A 23,099-nucleotide genomic window follows, 5' to 3' on the forward strand; every position below is an offset into this window, starting at 1 on the left:
AAAACGAAAGTAGTTTTAGTGTGTTTGTTTCTATGATAGCTACCTGTCTTAGTGGGACTAGCAGCTCCGAGTGGACACTAGATTTCCCGATAACAGTTATGGGGTGTCTTCAACTCCCATTTAATCCCTTCCGCTACACAGAAGTTCTTAAACTCATTTGAAACATACTCATCACCATTATCACTCTGTATAGCTTTAACCTTCTTGCCCAACTCTTTCTCCACCAATGCTTTAAACTCACAAAACTTTGTGAAAGTTCGTCCTCTTTCTGCATGAAAAATATCCAACATTTACAAGAATAGTCATCAACAAATATGACATAATACTTGTGTTTGGCCGTGGATGTTGTTGAGAATGGTCCACATACATCTGAATGGACCCACTCTATAATAGCCTCTGCTCGATTGTCTCTATCGTGAGAGGAGGACTTGGTGTATTTTCCCAAAGGACACCCTTTGCATGTATTAACTTGCTCAAGCGTACCTTTGGGAAGACCGATAGAGATATGCTGCAATATCTTCATAGCCCCATGATGCAAGTGGCCCAATCACTTGTGCCACAACTCGCCAATTTCTTGGCTCTACACCCTTTCTACTTTTGTGCTCAAAGCAACACACTCCTCTACCTCCAGCTTATATAGATTCTTCACCCGAATCCCTATCTTCTTTACTTGACCCATGGCTATGTGTCGAAGGAATGCCTTTCCTTTCGAGAAGATCACATCATAGCCTCTATCCTCAAGCATGGAAATGAATACCAAGTTCTTCTTTAACTTCCGGAACATACATAACATTCTTCAAGGTGAGTGGAGTCCCATGCTCTCTCTGAAAAGTAATCGTTCCCAATCCAGTAACAATATACTTTCCGTCGTCACCCATCTCGATATGCATCTGGAGATCTTTTTCCTCCAGGTCACTGAATAATATTTTGTCGCCAGTCATGTGGAATGAAGCTCCACTATCTAAGTACCATACACTTCCCATCATTGATGACACCATGCATGCAATGAGGGAAAATTCCAATTCGAATTGAGAGGCCAAGGCCTCACCCACTGCTCCTCTTGAGGACTTCTTCTTGGACTTCTTGAGTGGACAATTTGTAGCAAAATTGCCTAGATCATGACAATGAAATCACTTAACTTTGTCATGTATTTCTTCTTACCTTATTGATAAGAATCCGGTTTGGGATGGGAAGATTTCCCTTTCCCCTTCTTCACCTTAATCACTAGGGAAAAATTATCTTCATCATCAGTCTTTGATGAAGAGCCATCCCTAGTGTTCCTCCTGATCTCCTCCTACATCAAATCCAACCACAGTCATTCCCAATCTGATAGCTTCTCCCAACCATTGAAAGAGTCGTGATAAATTTGAAAACTCTTTGGGACTCCTAGAAGAGCAAGACTCACCATATCATCCTCGAAGACTGTGATTGCAAACATTTCCAAGTTCATCGCGACATTGAGTGAACTTGGTCAAGTATTTTGGAATATAATTATAGAGTTCAGGCTTCTATGATCCATATCAAGTTTGTGAGAGATTTTTTGGCAAAAATCACATGGAATACCATTCGTCTATGCGTTTCGAACCAACTAGTGTGGTTCATCGTCAAGACAAGTTGAAGAAATAGATCCAGCTTAGCATGTTAAATAGTCTGAGCAGAGCCTCCAACGGCTAACTTGACCATAGTATTGCCTTTCTCCATTTTGATTTTTCAAAGTTTGTCCTTCACTGCTAATTTCCTTTTGTCATTGTTGTTCTGATACAAGTCTGTCAATGTTTTCCACCTAGCATACCGAGTTTCCTTTCTATGGAGACTAGAGACAATGTGGTCTCGAACTCCCTATAGGATTATCCGCCTTACCTTCGCCACACACTTCTTCCATTCGGCCAAATTATATGCATCCGATGACGTTGGCTTAGGAATTTCTTGATCAACGAATTCCTTCAAGCCATTATCCTCTACCACATCTTCCATTCTATCCTTCTAGGCTATAAAATTCGAGTCACCTTCCAAGGCATACTCAAGCAGCAAATCGTAGAATGCCATCTGCTGATCTCGAAGTATGTATTGCAAATTTGAATTTCACCTATAACCCAAAACTCAAAATTTTGAAATCTCCTCTAGTATATTGTCTGTAGCTTTGATACCATGTAGAAAATCCTATAGATTCACAAGCTCATCCAATGTACTAAAGCAAGGGACAAGAATATAATTCGACTTTCAATCAGCGGAAGCTAATATATCAATGAAAACAATATGAACAAGAAGAAGATAAATCAATGGCACATAATACAATATGTATTAGGGAAAAGCCACTAATCAAAACCCACTATCTATATTGCATATATCAGAAATATGAGTAGATAAAAGGCTTGTTATCACTAGAACAATTCCACACAAGTATGTTCAACTCTCTCAGGTCACATGCTATCTCTTGGCCAACACTTAGCCAATTCTGTAGCTCTCCAAGCCCCTAATCTCTTGTCTAATTCCTAGGATAAATAACCCATATTTAAAGGGAATTCATTCTTCCAAAACCGCGCAATCCAAACATAGGATCAATCTCTCATTCATGCATGATATTTACACTCCATTAAATAATACCACTTATAGTACACTATCCCTACACTCTAATCTCAATTGGGTCTTTCTCTGAACTAACATGTATGAGTTTCTCATGAGGGAATGTTTAGTTAAATGGAATAGCACTATTGGATGCATTAGTGCACCAACTGAATGTTAGTCCTCTATTAGTTCCTCAAACAATTTGGAAGTAATTTAACTAAACTTAACTCAGTAAACTGAGTGATCTAATTTCCAACTCAATTTAAACTCATATTGGACCCCTAAAACTTAGGGAGAGCATATACATGTTGGGATGGGATCCCTAGGGTCAAATTTTGTCAGTAAAAGTCAAGTTTTGTAATAGTTTTTGTTAAATAATGTAAAGACTCTGCGAAACATGGAAGCGGACTGCGAAGCTAAGTAAGAGTCAAAGGGGATTTATCCCTTGTATGGGTAGATGATAAGTCGGTTTTGAGACTCACCCATGGTATGCAGGCCATAGTATTGTAATGAAAAGTATATAAATAGATGAGTCATAGCGAGTCTAAGAAAATAACTTTTAGAGAACCATTGTGACGGCAAGGTGCTAAGGCAGGAAAAGTCTCTTTCTTGTACTTAGGCGAAAGGGGAAGGCTCCTACAGCTGAGTGCGCGAAGACCTTGGTAAGTTTGCAGCGGCGTGCATGGGCCCTATAGATGAGTGTTTAGAGTAGAAAGAGTTTGTAACTTAATGATAAATCTAATAACGACTGATTTTGATTGAATCTATTGCATTTGTGCCTTGTTCCTTAATTCTATTTAAGTTTATGCAACTTCGCTAAATGATCTATTTTCTATGAATTAAAGTGTATTTACTGTGCGAAAGTGTGGGATTTATAATATTTATGCATGATGAGGGTAATTAACTACCTCAGTGAAGTTTTAAATAGATTGGGTGTAATTAAATTTTTGGAAAAGGGTAGATCTGCACAAAGGCAGATCTGGGGTTACAATTATCGCGCGAAAGTAAATTTGTACCTTTTATGCAAGTTAAGTATGATCGTGTACCTTTGCGAAGATCTGAAGGTCATTTTTATAGAGTTGTAGTAATTGACAGTTAGAAGGGATAGATCTACATGAAGGAAGATCTAAGCTATATATCCCCATCACACAGGCCTCTGGATGTAGAAACCTGGTTCTAGCATCCCCAATACTGCTTTGGATGAGACTGTAACCTGCTTTACGCAGGTTGTTGCTGAAAGGGCCAACAGTTAGGGTTTTGTTGGTTGGCGCGAATAACTCTTAACCTAGGTCAGGCCCCCTTAAGGCAACAAATGGTTTTGTTGTTGGGACCAAGATCAATCTAGGAAACTTGTGATGTCAAACAAGTGGTTCCCTACAAAGAAGGAAATTGAGAACTGGCTCAATCGAAAGGAACACACATTTGCGGCTCAGGAGAATAGAAATCCATAGTTATACAAGGAGCAGTGGTTGAGTAGATATCTATACTTAGATGAAGCTGAGAACTTTTTATGTTTATTCCCTAGCGAACTGCATGAGTGGCTGTCTAGATTGGCGAATAGTCAGGATAGGTGGAGACTTGTCAACCCTATTGTGTGGACTCCAGAGCTGTTGAGGTGCTTGGAAGTTTCAGAAAACAACATTGCGCAGGCCATTGATCACTAGGTTGATAGAACACTCAGAGCATTTGTGACTGAGTTCACAATCGATACAACTATTAGTTACAGTGAAGTTGAGCGTAGGCTCTTTAAGGGACTGCGAGGTAAGTACTTGAAATCATTAAAAACTTGGATTAAAATGATATTATGTGAAAAAATGGTTATGCCATTACCTTGATGTTTGGAACTACGCGAAGTGGAAAATCCTTCAGACGGAACAAAGACTTAGGCTCTGAGTATAGTCTATTGATCAGATCCCCTTCAAGTGGCGATGAAGGGACAGTCCTAAGTACACCTCGGAGTGTGGTACAGTTGATTAGGTAGGGTATCCTGCAAATAATTCATCCATCCACTCCACCTCCACCTCTGCCGCATACACCTACACCTTCACATCCACCTCCACGTCCACCTCCACCATTCAACATGGCGAACTCAATGAAGATGACGATTTTTAAAGGGGAAGGGAGCGAAGACCCTGAATAGTTCTAGTTCATTGCAGATGTTGTGTGGACAACACAACAAATTATGGATGATAACATCAAGAAAGCACAACTGGTCACTGTTGGAAAATACTAAGAGGGGGGGGGTGAATTAGTATTCCTTAGAAATTATCACTTTTAAATCTTTTCAGAGCATTAGTTAACCTTCAATTATCATTAATGTTTATGCAGTAACAACAATGAATAAAAGAAAATAAGATGCACAAAAATTTTAGGTGGAAAACCCCCTCCGGGTCAAAAACCACCGAACGCTATTCTAATAATTCTTTAATCTTCAACTCCAATTGAAAAGAAAGCTCCAACTTCCTATAATCTAGAAAAGAATTCTTCTCCAGCTTCCATTGGATGGATGCTCCAACGCTCAAGATTCTTCTGTAGTCAATTGAACGGATTCCCCAACACCCAATGAGCTACAACTCACCCTAGCACCACCCTACCACCCTGAAGTTTTCACAGGATTGAACCTATTGGTGACTTCATGCACCAACCTAGCACCACCCTACCACCCTATAGAAGAATAAAAGAAGAATGGACTCCTGTACCAGGGAAAATGGTCCACTTACAATGATATAGAATGATGTAGAAGAAGAAGACACACTAGACCATAACACCAACTATGACACCACCACCTAATGATGATCCTAGACCTCTCGACACTACCTCTTCAACTCTTGGTAGATAGACACTTGTACAACTTTTACAATGACTTTATACAATGATACTTTTACAATGATTGTATCCAGTGCTTCCCACTTGAAGAATTCATGTGGTGAACTTCTTGTTGTTGTTCTACACCTTGATTGCTGCTCTTGTCATGCTACCCTTTCTCACACTTCAGAACATTAGATTATGCATTGAGTCTTCTCTTGATGAATATATAATACTTGCAAAAAGTCTTCAAGGAAATACCCATGACATGATAATAGCAAAACTTACCTCATCCTGTAGAACATATGTCAGTGCTAAACAAATAAAAAAAATTAGAATACAAAGAAACTAATGCAATTAAGAGATGAACATGCATATACAAAAGCTACTTACCTGTAGCTTACCTCTGCTGCATCATTTTTCTACACCTTGCTCTTTGCTGCCCTAGAAAGTATGTTCCTTTGCACCCCTTGACAACACTTAATCTAGTTTTTCTTGCCTTCTAGGAGCATGATATTTAATATGATGTATCTTTGTGATTTTAGATCCCTAACATGTGATCTTCGGTCCTGTAGAATCCCTTTGAGACTTCTTTCCACTGCCACAGGTCTGACCTGATTTGGACTCTTCAAGACAAAGTTATGCCCAATCTCTCACAATGACCTAATTATGGACTAGTTTAGTAGAACGAACTTGTATGACGTGCCACATGTCACTGTTTCCTCTTTTGGCTCTGAAATTGATACACATAAAACTACAGTGCGTGCAATATCCACCACTTTTTACATAATTCCAATCCTCTTCTCAGAGAGAGAGTTATGATGATTTTCCCAAGGTCACTTCTTTGAGATGAAATTTGGCAGCCTGCAAATAGCCTAACTTCCACAGATCATATCTGCGAAAATGTAGCGAACCAAGATCTGAAATTTGGTCCCGATGTTCATCAGGATTGCAAATCAAATGGGTTGTAATTTCAGAATCTAAGACTTCACAGAAATGAATTTATAGCGAAAAGTCCACGATCACTACCTTTGGAGGATATATGAGATTTGTTTTTATAGATTCGAGAGGGGCTTCTATAGAGAATGTTGGAGGGATTTTAGGAGTTTAAAAAATTATTAATTAATGACTATTTAATGACAAAAACCAATTATGAGTTCCATGCCACAACCCCATAGGTTTTTAGCCCACTAACTGTGGTTACTAACTTCAAACATGAATATCTCTCAAACCACGAAGAATTACTTGGCGTGCCATATTTCAATGGAAACATCTCAATGAGTAGAATCTATCTAGAAGATCCTTGACTCAAAATAGAGTAAGTTGTTAAGTCAAAGTTCCTTTGCAAGATTAGGGTAGCCCCTGGTGCTACTTGGGTTGAAATCAATGACAACCTCAAATCATCTTTAGATCAATAGTCACGCCTTACAAGACCTAACCTTAACATAGTACATCAAGTATTGCACTGATAACCCCAATGTGACTTTGGCAAAAACCCAATAGATGCTGAATACAGAGTTTAGAAAGCCTAAGTCAGAGGCATAGTTGGTAACTGAGTTCAAATAAATTTGAAAAAATGTAAATGAGTGATCCTGGGATTTTGATCAAAGGTTGAAATGCCTGATCAAGCAGGCCAACATGGTGATTTCAGATTCCCAGCATCGGGACTGGTATATTGCGTCGCTCTTACCACACTTAAGACTGTCACTGTCACAAAAAAACATAGTAACCCAAGCAGAGGAAGTAGAGATCATGATGAGGTTGTAAGCCTCACCAATACAAGATAAAAACATTGGAGTACAATAGATTCACTCGCAGTTAGAAAGCCTGCACTTGGAGTTGCAGAGCCTGAAGAAAGGAGAGGAGGCCCCGCTTGAAGCGCGCGCGAAGTTTGGTGCTTGAAATGTAAGGGCCATGGTCACAATAAGGACCATTGTCCAGTTTATCATAATTATCTTATTGGGGGGGGGGGCTATCCCCCTGAAGCCAGAAAATACCACTGGGCCAAGCATAGGAGTTTCGCCATGGTGTGTTATTTGTCAGGTTAATGGACAACATGCAACAGATAATTTCCATTTACTACATAAGTTTGTACAGACCCTCCAACAGTCGTTTTGAAACTTCGGAAAATCTGTAGCTCATGATGAATGTCATTGTCAAAGTTATGAACTAATGATGGATAGGACCCCTACCTACTGAATGCGGGTAGGAAATCGGCCACAAGAGCAGGGCGCGAGTGCAGTGCGTGGAGGTTCCAAGGTCACGGAAGAGGAAGAGGAGGAGAGTCTGGTAGGGTTCATGTCCATATTATTTTCTATAACTGTGGTGAAGCAAGACACTTCGCGCGAGACTGCCAAAACCCCATGCATCCATAATGCCAATACTACAGACAGTTCGACCATGTGATAGAAGATTTCCTGATCCTTATAGAAAATATGCAAGAAAAGAAGACACAGACCCAACAACCTACACAAAACATCTAGATGATGAGGGCGGAGCCTTGCAAAGAAGATCATAGTGTAAATATAGTGACAAGAAGTGGTATGACCACATGAGAAGACAAGGGAAAGCAGCCTGAGGTTGAAGGTTGGGTGCGTAAGGCTACCGAGAAAGAAGTAGACTTTGAACTTAACAAAGCTAAAAAGACCTACATGGAAGCAAAGAAGAGCTTCGTTGAAACCTCCACCTCGGGAAGTTAGGAGAAACTGTTGGAAACTAGTACGACGTAGGAAGTAGATCCCTCATTGTTAGCCACTTTCCGGAAAACTTGTATAAAGTTACAACGCGATAAGAAGGTAGTAGAAGGGCTCCAAGAGCTAATCAACAAGTGTGCAAATAAAGATAAGACCCCTACTGAACAGCACACTATGAGAAAACTTGGTAAACATAAGAAGAGAATGAGGCAAGAAATGAGGCTGACCGCGCAGATAGGAGAGTAGTATGAAATGGATGAGGTAATCTTGGATTTGGGGTTAGATGCAAATGTGCTGCCTAAACAAATGTGGGAAAGGATGGGGAGATCTGCACTGTAATGGTCTCCTATACACTTATGCATGGAAAATTAGTAGAAGATTATTCTGATGCGGCGCTTATATGGTGTGACGATAGATATTACAGGAGCAAGTTCTCTGGTGGATTTTGAAGTAATTGAAATAGTAGATGGAAAAAATCTGTATCCTGTGCTACTAGGAATTGATTAGGCTTTTGACATGGATGCGATAATCAACTTGAAGAAGTGGAAAATGACATTTGAAAGGAAGGCACTCAAGGTAATAGTGCCACTAGACCTTGTTAAGGGAGTGCACTATACTGAACCTGTTCACAACTTTGTGGAGGATGATGATTATCTGGATCAGATATACAAAATCACAGCATGAGATGGAGATTGGATCAATCCTATGGCCGATGGAATAATTGCATTGGACAGGGATAGTTATTGTACCTCGGCCTCAGATGAAGAGCTCAAGCACTGGCAGAATCGATTGAATGAAGTATCTACACTCCGATGCAATATGATGACCAAATCACTACAGTTTGCCTCAACTGAGGTAAGAAAGCTTCCACATTATGATGGTTTCACTGATGTTGATCTATTTTTGGATGAATTTGAAAGGGAAGTGCCTGAATAACATCGCTTCCAAGCACTTGAATTGGCACTGCATGCGACACCTGACTGTTGGTGGGGTACACACAAAGAGAACTTCTATGGTTGGAAGGAATATATAAGGATGATGAAATTAAGGTTTGGATATGCTAATACCAGGATGACTAAGAATTATAGTGGGAAGGATGATCGTCATGAGAATTTAGCACGGTGGACTAGAGCTTGGGGAACGAAGCCACAACCAGAATGGGTGCAGATCTTCTAATATACCTTAGATAGAATCCCAATGAAATGGTATTTGAAAATAGAGCTTCGCCATGGGACAGTTGAACGAGACATCTTAAGAGACATTTTTTTAGAGACGTTCATCTTTGAATATGGGTTTGAATGCATTGATGAAGCGCTTTAGGAGATAAAATCCACTATCTTCAAGATACCTAATGAACCAGTAGAATGGACTCAGCCAGATTGGAGTACACAGCTACACCATGCGCTGGAATGTTATAATGTGACTACTGAGGAGGAAGAAGAAGATGTACGGAATATTAACATTCCAGAATCAAAGGGACAACGCAAAGTTGAGGGACCTCAGGAAGAGAACCCTAATCTAATAGAGTCACTGAAAACCTAACAAGTAAATATTGGATCTGACACAGAGCCTAAGATCGCAAATATAGGAGACTATTGGGACGAAGATACAGTCGATAAGGTGGCCAAATTGTTGCGCGAATACCAGGATCTATTCCTAATAAAGTTCTCAGATCTGAAGGGTATCGTAGGAGATCTAGGCATAATGAAAATTACTTTGAAACCTGATGCGAAGCCCGTAAATAAGAGACCTTTTGTTAGCTACCTATACCAATAGGTTTCATTTTTCATGATTGGCAGGGGAAGTGCCAATATGATCTACTTTGGTGATGCAAAGATCTCATATTTGTGTGGAAAACACCTATCTGCAGTTGGTTGATGCTGTCCTACTTTTGAATGGGTGATCCAACAGTCTAAGCTGGGTCATGCCATATTTCAATTGATTGTTGTAGACTAGAGAAAGAAATATGTCCAAACTGTTCAATCTTGGCAGATAAGTAGCTAGGTAGAGAATGAAGGTTCCCAACTGTTTAATCTGGGGCCTTGGAAGCAATAAGGCTAGCCTTAGATAGAAAATCAAAAGAAAAAGCCAAAGGAAAAGAAAAGGCACATAAGGGTTTGCAAGTCTAAGTGCACCCTCTTTGAAGTAACAAAAAATGCTAGGCAATAGAGTGGGTAGGTAGATGGGGTTGCAGAAGCATGATTTCTTTCATATCACTGGCCTAAGCAAAGGAAACACATGGTGCCAGTGCAGATCTCTTATTCAGCAGTTTTGCAGCAACAAAATGAAGCATGTCTAACTTCCCAATCATCCCCCATCACATTCCTTGCTAACATCCCAATACCACCTTTGCTCATGAGAGAAAACAAACTCATTGATTGATCCTTGTTGCATAAAGAGCCACATTTCCTGTGTAAAAATCTTTTCATTTTGATCTACTCTCCTAACTAAGTTTGTTTCCTATAAAACTTAGTCTTTGCATCCTCTTCTCCATACCTTCCATCCAATACTAACCACTAACTCTATCTATGCTTAATTCCCTATGTTCCCCTTTCCCTATTACTATAGCACTATGGTGTATAAAACCCCAAAAAATATGTATATTCCCTCCCCTTTGGCATTATAGCCATATGCTCAAATATTGGAAAACCATGCAGAAATAAAGTCTTGTTGTATGTGGTTGTGTAAAGTCAGGGATTAAACTGACCCCTGGTTGGTTTAATAACCTAAGCCCTACCCTTTTTTTTCCGTTACAACCCCTTCACAATGCTTTACCCGCCCTATTTGCAACAAACCTTGTAAAAACCCACCTTTGCCGCCTATCCAAAGTTTTTGGTTACAAAGCGCATTTCACAAAAAACATTGAAAAACCCAAAAATCCGCCGAAGTCCAAAGTCCCGCCCGGGCACACATTTCAAGAAATATAATAAATTATTGCTCGCCCCGCTGCCGTATCGTCCTATCATTTTTATAACCCGTCAACCGTCGGATCTGGGCTTTCCCATCCGACGACCCATATTGATATCGGACCGCCCCCGATGGCAGTACTTTACCTCCCGAAAAATGTCAGACCATGACGTCAGGGCAGTGCCACGCGTCGCTCCCATATCGTATCGGGAGGCCGCCTGCCAATACCACCCCCGTACAATAAGCGGTCCGAAATTACCGCTTACCGCTTTGGTTTACCGCCCGCCCATGCCATGCCCACTCAGCGTCGCGTCAGCGCCCGGCCCGCCATCGCTCCAACCTGTCCGCCACCTCATTAGTCCCCATGGACCACTCACAGGCCACCACGTCACCCTTCCGTACCCGACCCCACCCGATGACGTCATGCTGACGTCATCCAAAAAACGCGCCAATAGCCCAAAATGTCCATATTTTCACCAAAATTCACGTTTTTTCTCATTTTTTCCAAAAGAACTATTTGTGCTCTCTGCATGCAATTTACGACCATTTCGCCGCCAACCTGCAGAAATCGATTTAAAGACCGTGGGCGCCCTCAATTTGCCTGCACTTGCCACCATTGCCAGAGTTCACCAGGTATTTATCCAAGTTTCCCCTCCGCGCCTGGTTTTTTGTATAATTCACCAAAACAAGTGAGAAAAGAGAGAGAAATCACTGTAATTACCAGCAAATCCTCTATGAACACCATTTATCCTCAGCTATAAGGTCGAATTCACCTACAGAAGTCCACATTGAGCCAAGTTTCCATCAATTTACAGTCAGTTTGCGCATTCGTGAACTTAAAACTCTGCTGCACTAGTTCACCGGGAAAACAACTCTTAAGTCCCAACATTTACTCATTGAACCTTTTTCAGGAGCATTTGAACTTGTTTCCACCATAATTCACCCTGCTTCCCCTGCAAATTGCCTTACTTCTGCAAAAAATACCGCTCTGTGTTGCTCTGCCCAGAGAAACAAGTTCAAATACATTTCAGAATACCAATTGACCATGGAAACACCAGTAGCATTGAACATTCCACCCTTGAATGCCCCACACAGAGAGCTAGAATGGCAGGCCCTGGGTGATAGAGATTACCAGATGACAGAAACACTCTCAATGGACACCAAATATAATATTCATGTACTCAATGAGCTGAAGGCCAAGCACCTCAGTGGAACTGATATTCTAGGGATTTGGGACTCCAATTTGCCCATTTATAACCTCCCTCAAGTCAATGTCCTTCCAGATTTAATTCATAGATGCAGTGCCAACTATGACCCATGTCAAAGAGCTGTCCTCAATTCCTCAGGTTCAGTCTTGTTCCATGTCACCCCTGAGGCTATAAATCAAATGCTGCACTTTCACACTACAAAGTCATTGACTCCTCTTTCCATGATGGACTTGCTAAAGAAAGGAGGCAAGCTGTCTAGTGCCCAAATCTTAAAGATTAATCAGCTATTCATTGAATCAGGCTCTCAAACTGTGAGGACCCCTCCTATAGGAAATGTATATTTCAATGAGTTGGGCAAGTTGCTTGTGGATTTGATCAGTTATGTCCTGGGTTACAGATCAGTTGAGGATGCTGATGAAACCATTCTGGCAATGATGTCTATCTTCTCCCCTGGAATGCCTCCTTCTGTTCACTATGATTATGCTGCATACATTGCCAATAAGATTCATGAACAATTGATGAATCTAGAGAGGGAAAAGGTGTTTAGATACACTTCATACATCTATCACTTGTTCCTATTTTATCAACCTGATGGCTTCCCTATTTCTCTCAAGAAGTTTGATGCTCAGGGAAACCCAAGGTCTGTGGTATTTTGGACTTCAGTCTTTCATCACACATCTTATTCACCATACAGCTACTGTGAATTCATTGACCTCTTTATCCATCCAGCTATGTCCTTGCTATTGGGTACCCCTCCTCCAAGATTGACAGATGAGATGCAAAGGATTCTCCAGCTCTCAAAGGCCTACAGCATTGGGGATTGGTACTTTTACCAAAACCATACAGTGATTAGAATATATGGTTGTGAATTAGCCCCATATAGACTGCCAAGATATGTCCCTATGAGACTCTTTGCCTTAGAGTATTTCAGGCAGTTTGGAAATGCAGACATGGTCCATTTCCACAGCAAAAACAAGAAGGTACAACTCAAAATCAGAAACCAGCTAGGCCCATTTCTTTATAATAAAAGGGAAGAAGGATGGAAAGAAGCAGATAAGATCCTAGAGGGCCTCCAATTGCAAACCAGTTTCCTCTAGTCACCCTATGACCCCAATCACTTCATTAGTCTTAGAAGGGTCAAATATAAGATGGCTAGTTATGATCATGTCAGGTTGCCTCATATTGAAAAATATGCAAACCTGTTAAGATGGAAAGAGGGCACTCTAGAAGAGGCAAGTACTAGAGAAGAAATAGCACAAAGAGAAGCAAAGAAACTTGAGAAGGAAGCTGACTTGGAACATTGTGAACAAGTTTCTTCTTCTTATCATATCCGACTTGGAGCAGCTGCCTCATCCTCTACAGCCCCCCAACAAGCAGCTCAAACTACTTCTCAGGCTGCCAGCAAAGGTAAAGAAAAAGAGATGGAGCAGGAACAGCCACCCCCTACAGCAGAACAACAAAAAGAGCAGCCTAAGCAGCAAGAAGAAACAGCTGAGGCCCCAATATCTAAAGAGCAGCAGGCTCAAGAGAGTGTGCCTCTTAGGCAAGAAATAGTAGTGGAGGCCTCGGTGCTCCAAACTCCACTGAATGAAGAAAGAAGAAGGAAGAGGGATAGAGAGCAGGAAACTCCCCTCACCACATCAACAAATCAAGGGGAGAAAAGGCAGAGATTAAATCCTCTTTCTGAAGAGGAGATGCCTATTGGGCAATCCTTGGGCATGGGCCCCCTAGCATGGAGGCATCTGCCAGTTCCTTTCAGCAGGAACAAGAAAGAACCCTTGGAGGAGAGGTCAGCTCCTCAAGCCAGCAAAGGAGAGCTGAATCAGGCATAAAGCAACAATTTATTGATATCAAGAAGAGAAATGAGCCAGTCAGGCTCCAACTGTACAATCACTTACTTAAAATGGCTCCCACAAACCAGCAGAGGCTTATGTCAGCATATGACATAACAGAGGGGAAAATGACTATGAGTCATTTCATGCCTACTATGCTGCAGCCACAGTCAGCTGCAGATTATATAAGAACTAATCTTGAAGTACTTGCAAAAGACATCCACCCAATGGACCAGATAGAGCTTCACAAGCAAACGGGTGAGATGGTCTATTCAACTCTTGCAGACAAGACCTTCCTGGCACATAAATTGCAAAACAGTCTGCACAATACAACTGCCCAACTTGAGTTGGAGAAGGCATCCTCTCAGGCCAAAGACAACAGGATCAGGTCTTTGGAAGATATTATTATAGAGCTTGGGCATGACCCAAAGGATCCCAAAGCTGTACAAGCACTGCTAAAGGAAAGAGATGCAGATATAGCAGCTTTGAGAAAGATGGTAAAAATTCCAGCAACCCTTCACCCTCAAACAGAAGAGGTTGCTCAGCAGAGGAAGGACCAGGATGTGGCAGCCATGCTGCTAACACTACACAAACAGCTGGTCCAAACAGAAGGCAAATTAGTAGAAACAGAGGCTGCATTACAGGCAGCCCTACAGCAGAGAGAAGGAGGCCAAACATCTCAGCCCCCTCAGCCAGTGATCAACCTTGAGGAGCCCCCTCAAATCATCACTCCTCCCACAGGACAGACAGCTGAAACAGGTCCAACAACATCAGCACCAGCAACAACATCAGAACAGGCTCCAAGCCTTGACATGCAGAAGATGATGAAAGAGATTCAGGTTCTAGAGGCCCAGATGGCAGAGCTGAATGAAGCCAAGGAGAAATTGGCCACAGTGAATGAAAAATATGACAAATCAAAACAAACTGTAGCTGAAAGAACAAGGGAAGTTAAAGCTCTGGAGAAAAAGATAAAAGAATTAGAGAAAGAGCTCTCCCTTGACAAGGTTGTGGCTGAGATCAAGAAAGTCTTATGGGCCAATATTGGCCAATCAATAACAGATCAATGGCAGTACATAGAAACCATTCATGAGCACATGGAGCTCATAGGCAGGGCACACAAGGAAAGCCAAAGAGCAAGGGCATCTCTAGGCACTATGCCTGAGATAGCCAATAGAATGATCAATGTTCTCAATAACCGCATAGGCCCTCAGCTGGCAGCAATAGGAATCACCAATAGAACTGACACCATCTTACTGATAAAGAGGGTCCTCACTTTGAGAAATCTGGTGCAGACATTGGATAGAAGGTTCTAGGAAATGCAAACAGAGGAAAATAAGTTCACAGATTAATTCATAGCATTGCATAGAAGAGGCCTTCCCAGCCTACTAAACAGTGCAGGTAGGTTGCTGTCCAATGAGAACTATGCAAAAAGGGTGAATACATTTGCCACAAATCATATCATTGCAGGATCAAGTATCCCAGAGGAAGCAGGGCCTACATCTGGGCAGAGCCTCTATGAGAAAATAGAAAATTTGTTTTTTATCATGAATGAAATCAGGCATCTGTTTGAAGTGCCTCCTAATTACTTCAAATATACTGAGGCAGATGAGACATTAGGTACAATTTTGAGACATCAATTACCTACACAGGAATGGTGGACCAGCATGATACAGATATTGCTGTGAACAAACAGGTCTTCATCAAGTTTTTTCATCAAAATATAAGTCATCATGTTCAGAAAAATTGATGCATTCAGTATGACTGGAGAAGAGTGGACAGAGCCAACTCAACAGACAGATTCGGCCACTAAAGCAACACTGACAGGTGCAGATGATAGGGCCGAGAAAGCTACAGCACGATAGAGCATTAAAAGCATATCATCCAGAATTAATGCAGAGCGCTCAACTGACTCAGTGGCCTCTAAAAGTCAAAAAGGTTTCTGACAGAACAAAAGGGTATTCATTGTATCTTTAGAATAGCAAAAAATTTCTTATCTGGTATTCTAAAAGTTGGTGAGCGCAGTTATTGAACAAATGACTCAGCGATTCAGATATTTTGTAAAACCGATTGTATATATTTCCCCTCGCATAAGCTTGCAGGGGTTGTTGATTTTCTCTTAAAAATAACCTATGCTGTAAATTTCAGAGTTTTAATACAGGGAGCTGATGGAATTTCCAAAGTTCTGAGTTGTTTGATGTGTTGTGGTGTGATGGCTTACTGCTACAGGATTCCTGTGTATTTCATGGCACAATAAGTTTTCTTGAACTCTTTGTTATGTATTTCATTCTTTCATAATCCGTTCATGCTCTATATTTCACAGTTTAATAGCACAGAAAAAGAATAGTTTCAGGATTTGTTCATTGAATACCCTGAACTCAATCTATGCTGTTATGAATGTTTTCCTCTAAGTATTAGTTATGAAAGTGTAATTCTTAATTACTTCACCTTCAGACTAAAACTTCACAGTGACTATTATTCAGGAATTCAAATCTGCTCCTGGGTGATATATCTCTTTCTCACATCACCAGCTTAGTGAAAAACTCTTAATTGCCTTTCACTGGCTAATTATATTTCATCATCACAATTTTAAGTTTGTTTCATGACATATCTAAATGGCCCTGCAGTTCTAAGCAATATTACTCAATACCTCAAACAACCCACAATCACAGACTCCATTGCCCAATGGACTGAAACTGTCTGAAGATCTCATATTAGATACTGAAAGACATCACTCAACCAAAATTTTAAACCAAACCCTCACCTCATAACTAGCCTAAGATCCTCAAGAACAAAGTTAAAAATCAAAAGAGAGAACCCTCTCTGATTACAGGTTGGCTAGAACCTGTAATCCAAAGCTTGGTTAGTGGTTACCCCGGCCGTATTCCCTCAGGAGTCAAAGGGAACAACCTGGGTGTTAACACCTTATCAACTCAATCCGAAGTATAAAGAAAAGGTGCGCAAAGAACTTGATAAGATGTTGGAGGCCAAAATCATTGAGCCAGTATAAGAATCCGATTGGGTAAGCCCAATGGTTGTTTAGGAAAAGAAACAACAAGGCGAAATTTGGATATGCATAGATCTAAGAAAGATAAACGATGCAAGTGTGCATGATCTATTTCCAACACCATTTACAAATGAAGTGTTAGAGAATGTTGGAGGACAAGAGGCTTATTCATTCACTGATGGGTTCTTAAGATACCACCAAATAAAGATCGCATCAGAGGATTGTAGCAAGACAACCTTCACAATGGAATGGTCTTGCTTTCAGTATAAAATAATTCCATTCAGATTGAAGAACACACCCGTAATCTTCTCTAGGGTAGTAATCGTGGTGTTAAAGGAGTTTATTCACAAATTTCTGGAGTTTTATTTTGATGATTGGACTGTGTTTGGATTGGCGAAGTGCCATGTTGCAAGTCTACACCTCATGCTGAATACATGTCGTAGGTATCAGATCACACTGAACTTGAAGAAATGTATATTCTGTGTGCCTTTTGGAATTTTTCTAGGCAATGTAGTATGCAAGCAAGGATTGATGGTGGACCCTGCAAAGATAACAATGATTGTGAAATTAGAATCCCCCAAGAATGTTAAGCAGTTGTGCTCAACGTTGGGCCACACAGGATACTATAGGAAGTTTATCAAGTCTTATATTGCTGAGATAATTGGGCCAATGGAGAAACTCTTAAAGAAGGATGTGACTTTTTATTGGGATGAACAGTGTCAAAAAAGCCTGGATGTGTTAAAGGACAAGATGGTGACTGCACTTATCTTAGTATTTACAGATTAGAAGAAAGAGTTCCATGTGCACGTAGATGCTTCAGGTATTGCGTTGGGTGTGGTATTAACCCAACCTGGCGAAGGTGATATTGATCACCCAATAGCATTTTCCAGTAGGAAATTGTTGAATTCCGAAAATAATTACTCCACTATAGAGCGCGAAGGGTTGGAAATGGTCTACGCATTGCAGAAGTTTCGACATTATTTGTTGGGTGCACACTTCAAACTGTATACAGATCATTCCACGTTGAAATGCCTGGTCAATAAGCCTGTCTAGGAATATGATTTTGAAGTAATTGTGAAGCCTTGACAATTGAATGCGGGACCAAATCATCTATCCATGATTAAGACAGGTGAAGAACCAACCAGTTTGGACGAAGGATTTCTGGATGCACAAATATTTGTTTTGCGCGTTGCAGATGACCATTTTGTGGATATAATTCATTTTCTAAGTACTGGAACAACTCCGAAAGGATATTCTACGCAACAGAAGAAGGAATTGGTGACTTGTGCTATTGATTTTTCTGTTATAATGGGACACATGTATAATATGGGAATAGATGAGATATTGCACCGATATGTTCTAGAGTTTAAGCGCGCTATAAGTATCCTTGCTGAGGCACATGGAGGAGTGGTGGGAGGAAACTATGCAGGAAGAGAAACCACACAGAAAATTTTGCACGTAGGATTATGGTGGCCGACAGTGCATAAGGATTCTAAGGAATTTTGTAAAGCACGTGATGCTTGTCAAAGAATGGGAAAGCCTTCAAGAAGATATGAATTTCCCCTAAACCCTCAGGTTTCGCTACAAGTATTTGAAAAATGGGCAATTGACTTTGTAGGTCCGATACAACTGCCAGGAAGGAAGACATGTGCCTAGTACATTATTACTGCAACATAGTACTTAACTAGATGGAACAACCACAGCCAGTGAAGGGTTGTACTACTGCTACTGTTGTGAAGTTCTTGTTTGAATACGTCTTAACGTAGTTTGGGTGCCCTAAAGTATTGATGAGTGATAGGGGTATGAACTTCCTAAATGAAACAATCAGCTCGATGCTCAAAGAATTCTAGGTATACCATCAAAAGGGTATGCCGTATCATCCCCAAGCTAATGGTAAAGTGGAAGCGTTCAATAAGATTATGGAGACTGTGTTGCCAAAGGCTTGTAATGCAAAGAGAAACGATTGGGATGTACACATCCTGACAGTTCTATGGGCATATTGGATGACATGCAAGAAGTTGATAGGCTAAACTCCATTTAGGTTGGTCTATGGGATTGAGACAGTTATGCCTATGGAATATATTTTGCCAAGATTGTGCATTGCGGATTTGATAGAGATGACATATTGCGAGACCTTGGAGGAACGACTTGTGCAATTGGAGTTGTAAGAAGATCAGTTTCTTGTAGGATTTCACTAGCAAGTGCAAAAGGAATGTCAGAAGGTCTGGCATGATAGGCATATTAAGCTAAGCATGTTTAAGGTGAACGATTTGGTTTTGCTCTATGATAGTAAATTCAAAAAGTTTCTGGGTAAATTCCAAATGCACTAGTTGGGACCCTATGTAGTCAAGGAAATCACGGTCCACGAATGGTGGTGCAGTTCATCTGGTGAAGATGAATGGTGAATTGTTTCCAGGAAGCGTGAATGGGAGTCACATGAAGTTGTATATAGGGGATCCTACCCCTGCGCAATGACTATATGGCAACGAGACAATCTTAGCACTCCAGGTAGCTACAAGGGCATGCAGGATTGCGTGACAGATGAAAAAGGTATGCCAGAAGAAGTTGTGACAGAAGGAGCTATGATAGAAGAAGCTGTGATGGATAAGTTGTGCCATGGGGGTTGGTGCCGCGTAATCGGGTCCAAAATTAGTGGTTGAAGTCATTGTTCATGATTGGATAGCGAAACTCCCATTAAGAGGAGTGGGTAGGTGACATTTATGGCGAAAATATTTGGATACCTGCCGCCAAAACTGCATTTATGGTCATAAAATGGAGGGAACGGTCAGATTTGAATTCAAAATCACCTATAAATCTAGCATGTTGGTCTGCAGAAGAACACTTTTCCTTCTGAGAATTGCATATGAGCACTATTGTCTTCTCTCTATGAATCGGTAGACTTGGGAGAATTTCGTTACAAGCCCGAAATTCGTGAAACTACCCGAGGAGAACCAAAAGCTTATCCTTGAATAGATGGCGGAGCCTGTAAAATCTGAAGTCGTTGTCTCTCAAGTGGAAGCCCCTGAAGTAGTGTCAATGGAAGCTATGCCATCTGTGCCTACGGTGCTGAGGTTACCTAGGCCAAAGAAATCGGCTACTAAGGAGAATAAAAAGAAAACACAACTTGTACCAGTGAGGTAATCACCAAGAAAGAACCCGGAGGTTCGACAAAAAGAAAGGAAGGACAAGGCAAAGCAGCTGGAGGAACTAGTGGATTTGGAAGTAGAATAACTCCACGATGGATTTGAGGAATTGGATGTAGATGAGGGTGAGCCTATCACGAGGGTCCCAGTGTATATCTCTCCATAGAAAGGGAAAGCGAAGGTAACCAAGGACCTAGATTCAGCTAAATTCATGGTCTCTATGCCACTGTTATCAAAAGAAGTAGTTTTTGAAGGGGTGCTCTTATCGTGTATCCCAATGTTAAATTTGGAGGATTGAGGTCTCACTGACCATGAGAGATTTCCTTATTTGACCACCAATAAATACCTGACTGAGATTTACTATGAAGAGACTAGGGTCACAAGTTTGGAACCGATGAAATGGGTCAAAGGCATCGAGCAGGCCGAATTGTTGCATATGTTGTGTGTGCCACATTTCCAATAATCAGTTATCAATACTATCTGTGTGTGCCAATTGCTCGCGCTAGTGCATGATGGGTTTTTGTGGTTAGACAAACGCATCCCCATAACAGATATGTTGATCCATCGAATTACGATGTTTCCCTATAAAGGGGCAGACCCCACCAAGGAGTTTGGAGGCAAGAAAAAAGAGAAGGAGCTTGCAGATAGGATGAAAAATAAGTTTGGGCTAGTCAAGAAGTCACGCAGGTACTCCATCCACTCAATTACAGACCAAACGGTGTAGTTTTCCACTCAGATTTTGGCTAGGAAGATCATGAGAAAATGTCGCGCGGACGAGGTTCTGGCACTAGTAATTTTGTTGGCTACACAGTGCATAAAGGGGGTGCAGTACAACTGGTCGCGGTGCCTTTGCAAGGAATTCTTATCAAACTGCCGCGAAGTACAGGAGGAAAGCAAGGCATTTCCCTATGCTTGGCTCCTCCTGTTGATAGTACTAGTTGCATGGAAACTACTGGAGGATATTCAGTTCCCTCTGAAGGATGAAGAATTACCGGAGGTAGCAACGTTCACTTCCCTGTGGGAAACAAAGGATCCAAAGAGGATCAGGGAGTCAAAGTTATTCTAGATATTGGTTGAGATGTTCCTCCGCACAGTCATAAGTCAAAAGCCAAGGTTATCTCCAACATTGTTTGAGTAGTTGTGGGCCTTTGCGGAATTTAAGGTTGACTTCCATAATGTATCTATCCAGGTGAGGCGAGACCCTAAGAAGATATGGCACAAGTTTCCATACTTAGTTACGGAGGCCGATGTGCAAGAAATCGTGGGACTATGGCCAGCGTAATAGCGGGAGCCCACAAACCTTGGCGTAGGAACTAGTAAAGGAGGAGAGAGCTTATCCGTGAAGACAATAGTTGAGCATAAGAAGAAAGAATCAGAGCAAGAAGCAGCATGTGAGAAGGCCTCTCAAAAGAATAAAGACGTTGTTGCTAAGGCAGCTACTGAAAAAGAGCGTGTTGAGAAAGAGCGCACCGAAAAAGTGGACATAGTGGAAGTCGAAGCATCGGATTCCCAACATACTGAAGAACATGAACTGTCCAAGCAAGGTGGATATGGAGGGGACGAGAAAATAACTCCCTTCAAATTGCATAAGTGGACCAAGGAGACAACCTAAAGACCTAGGAAAAAGAAAAAATCGGACAAACAGGCACACACAGATCCACTGGTTTATGGTGAAGAAAAATTATAAGTGCAGACACAAACAAATTCCTCTGGCCCGATAATGGGTCTAGCCACAACTGATACATTCTATGGAATATTTCCTTAGGTTAGAACAAATTAAGAGGGATGACCTCTTGGTACACTTATCCCGTTTGATGATGTCCTTGCTTGCTCGCTCTAGCTATCTCTCACTTCCTTCTTCAAACACTTAAAACAAGTTAACAATAACAAACAACAACCATGATAATAGACAAATTGCAATTCAACCTAATTAATAAGTCAAGAAACATTAAGCCATGAATATGTAAGATGACAAATCATGTAGGAAATCAATCGATAGTTGCATATATATATTGAATCAAGAAGAGATTACAACCATTGTCTTGGCGTTGCCATTCTCCTCTGACAAGACCATGTTCCCACACACTTCTGCTAGCATTCCATGATGGCCTCAACAATAGTAGTTTTAAGGCTCTTCCCTTTAGGCTTCACTCCAAACCAAATGACACTTCTCCCTCACACAACTAGAGAGATACAATTATGAATAACTTTTTGTTTACTCCAAACCTAATTAGCACTAGCACACCAACATTAACACTACAACACTAGCTTGTGCTTGGGAAAATGGAGGTTTATATAGCATGAATGGATGGGAGATGGATCCTCTTCTCATGGGAGAAGGTCTTATCTCTTGAGGTATTTCCATCATTATAGGGGAAAGGAGCCCAAAATGACATCCTCAACCCCATCTGACCAAACCATTTACCAGACTTCTGTTACGAAGCTTCTAGAGCTGGAAGCTTTGGCTCTTAATTTAAAAAACTTTCCATAAGAGGACTGGTGCGACTCGAAAAAATCTCAGTCGCTCCGGTCGGCTCTAGGTACAATGATAATCCCTGCATATCGGTGCGAGGAGGACAAATGCCATTAGCGTTGGTCTTGTAAACTGGGAAAAACAAAAGATTTTGGGGAAATGGTGCAAAAGGGAATTGATCTGCTTGTGAAGAGGGACACAATGGGGGTTTCTTCATGAAGGGAAAGCATGTAGGGTTCACTATAGAGGTTCTCTAGGATCAAGGAATGGGGAGTATAGGGACAGTGATAAAATGCTGTGTAACAAATGCCCCCTAAAGCATGAAGGCCGAACTAAAGTGAGGGATGAAACACTTTATAAAACTGTGTGGGGAACCGTAGTTTGCCGTAAAAAAACTTGCAAGAAAGTACATATACATATACATAACTGAGAACTTTGTCAAATGATACATGAATTGCGGCATGGATGC

General features: G+C 41.1%; 1 protein-coding gene across 1 annotated transcript; it reads left to right on the top strand.

Annotated features, from left to right (window-relative positions):
* Window positions 1–18,130: 18,130 nt before the first annotated feature.
* LOC149148975 (uncharacterized) lies at window positions 18,131–18,670 on the top strand. The gene has a single exon (XM_089442337.1). The coding sequence runs from the start codon at window positions 18,131–18,133 to the stop codon at window positions 18,668–18,670; it is 540 nt and encodes a 179-aa protein (XP_089298463.1).
* Window positions 18,671–23,099: the final 4,429 nt, after the last annotated feature.

This window comes from Pinus tabuliformis, chromosome 9 (assembly GCF_031772625.1).
Source record: "Pinus tabuliformis cultivar Carrire ecotype Pingquan chromosome 9, CPIR1, whole genome shotgun sequence".
In the NCBI taxonomy this organism is placed as follows: domain Eukaryota; kingdom Viridiplantae; phylum Streptophyta; class Pinopsida; order Pinales; family Pinaceae; genus Pinus; species Pinus tabuliformis.

Bases quoted from the DNA above. Each gene is read 5' to 3' on its own strand.
- LOC149148975 (XM_089442337.1), top strand. From the start codon at position 18,131: ATGATTAAGACAGGTGAAGAACCAACCAGTTTGGACGAAGGATTTCTG.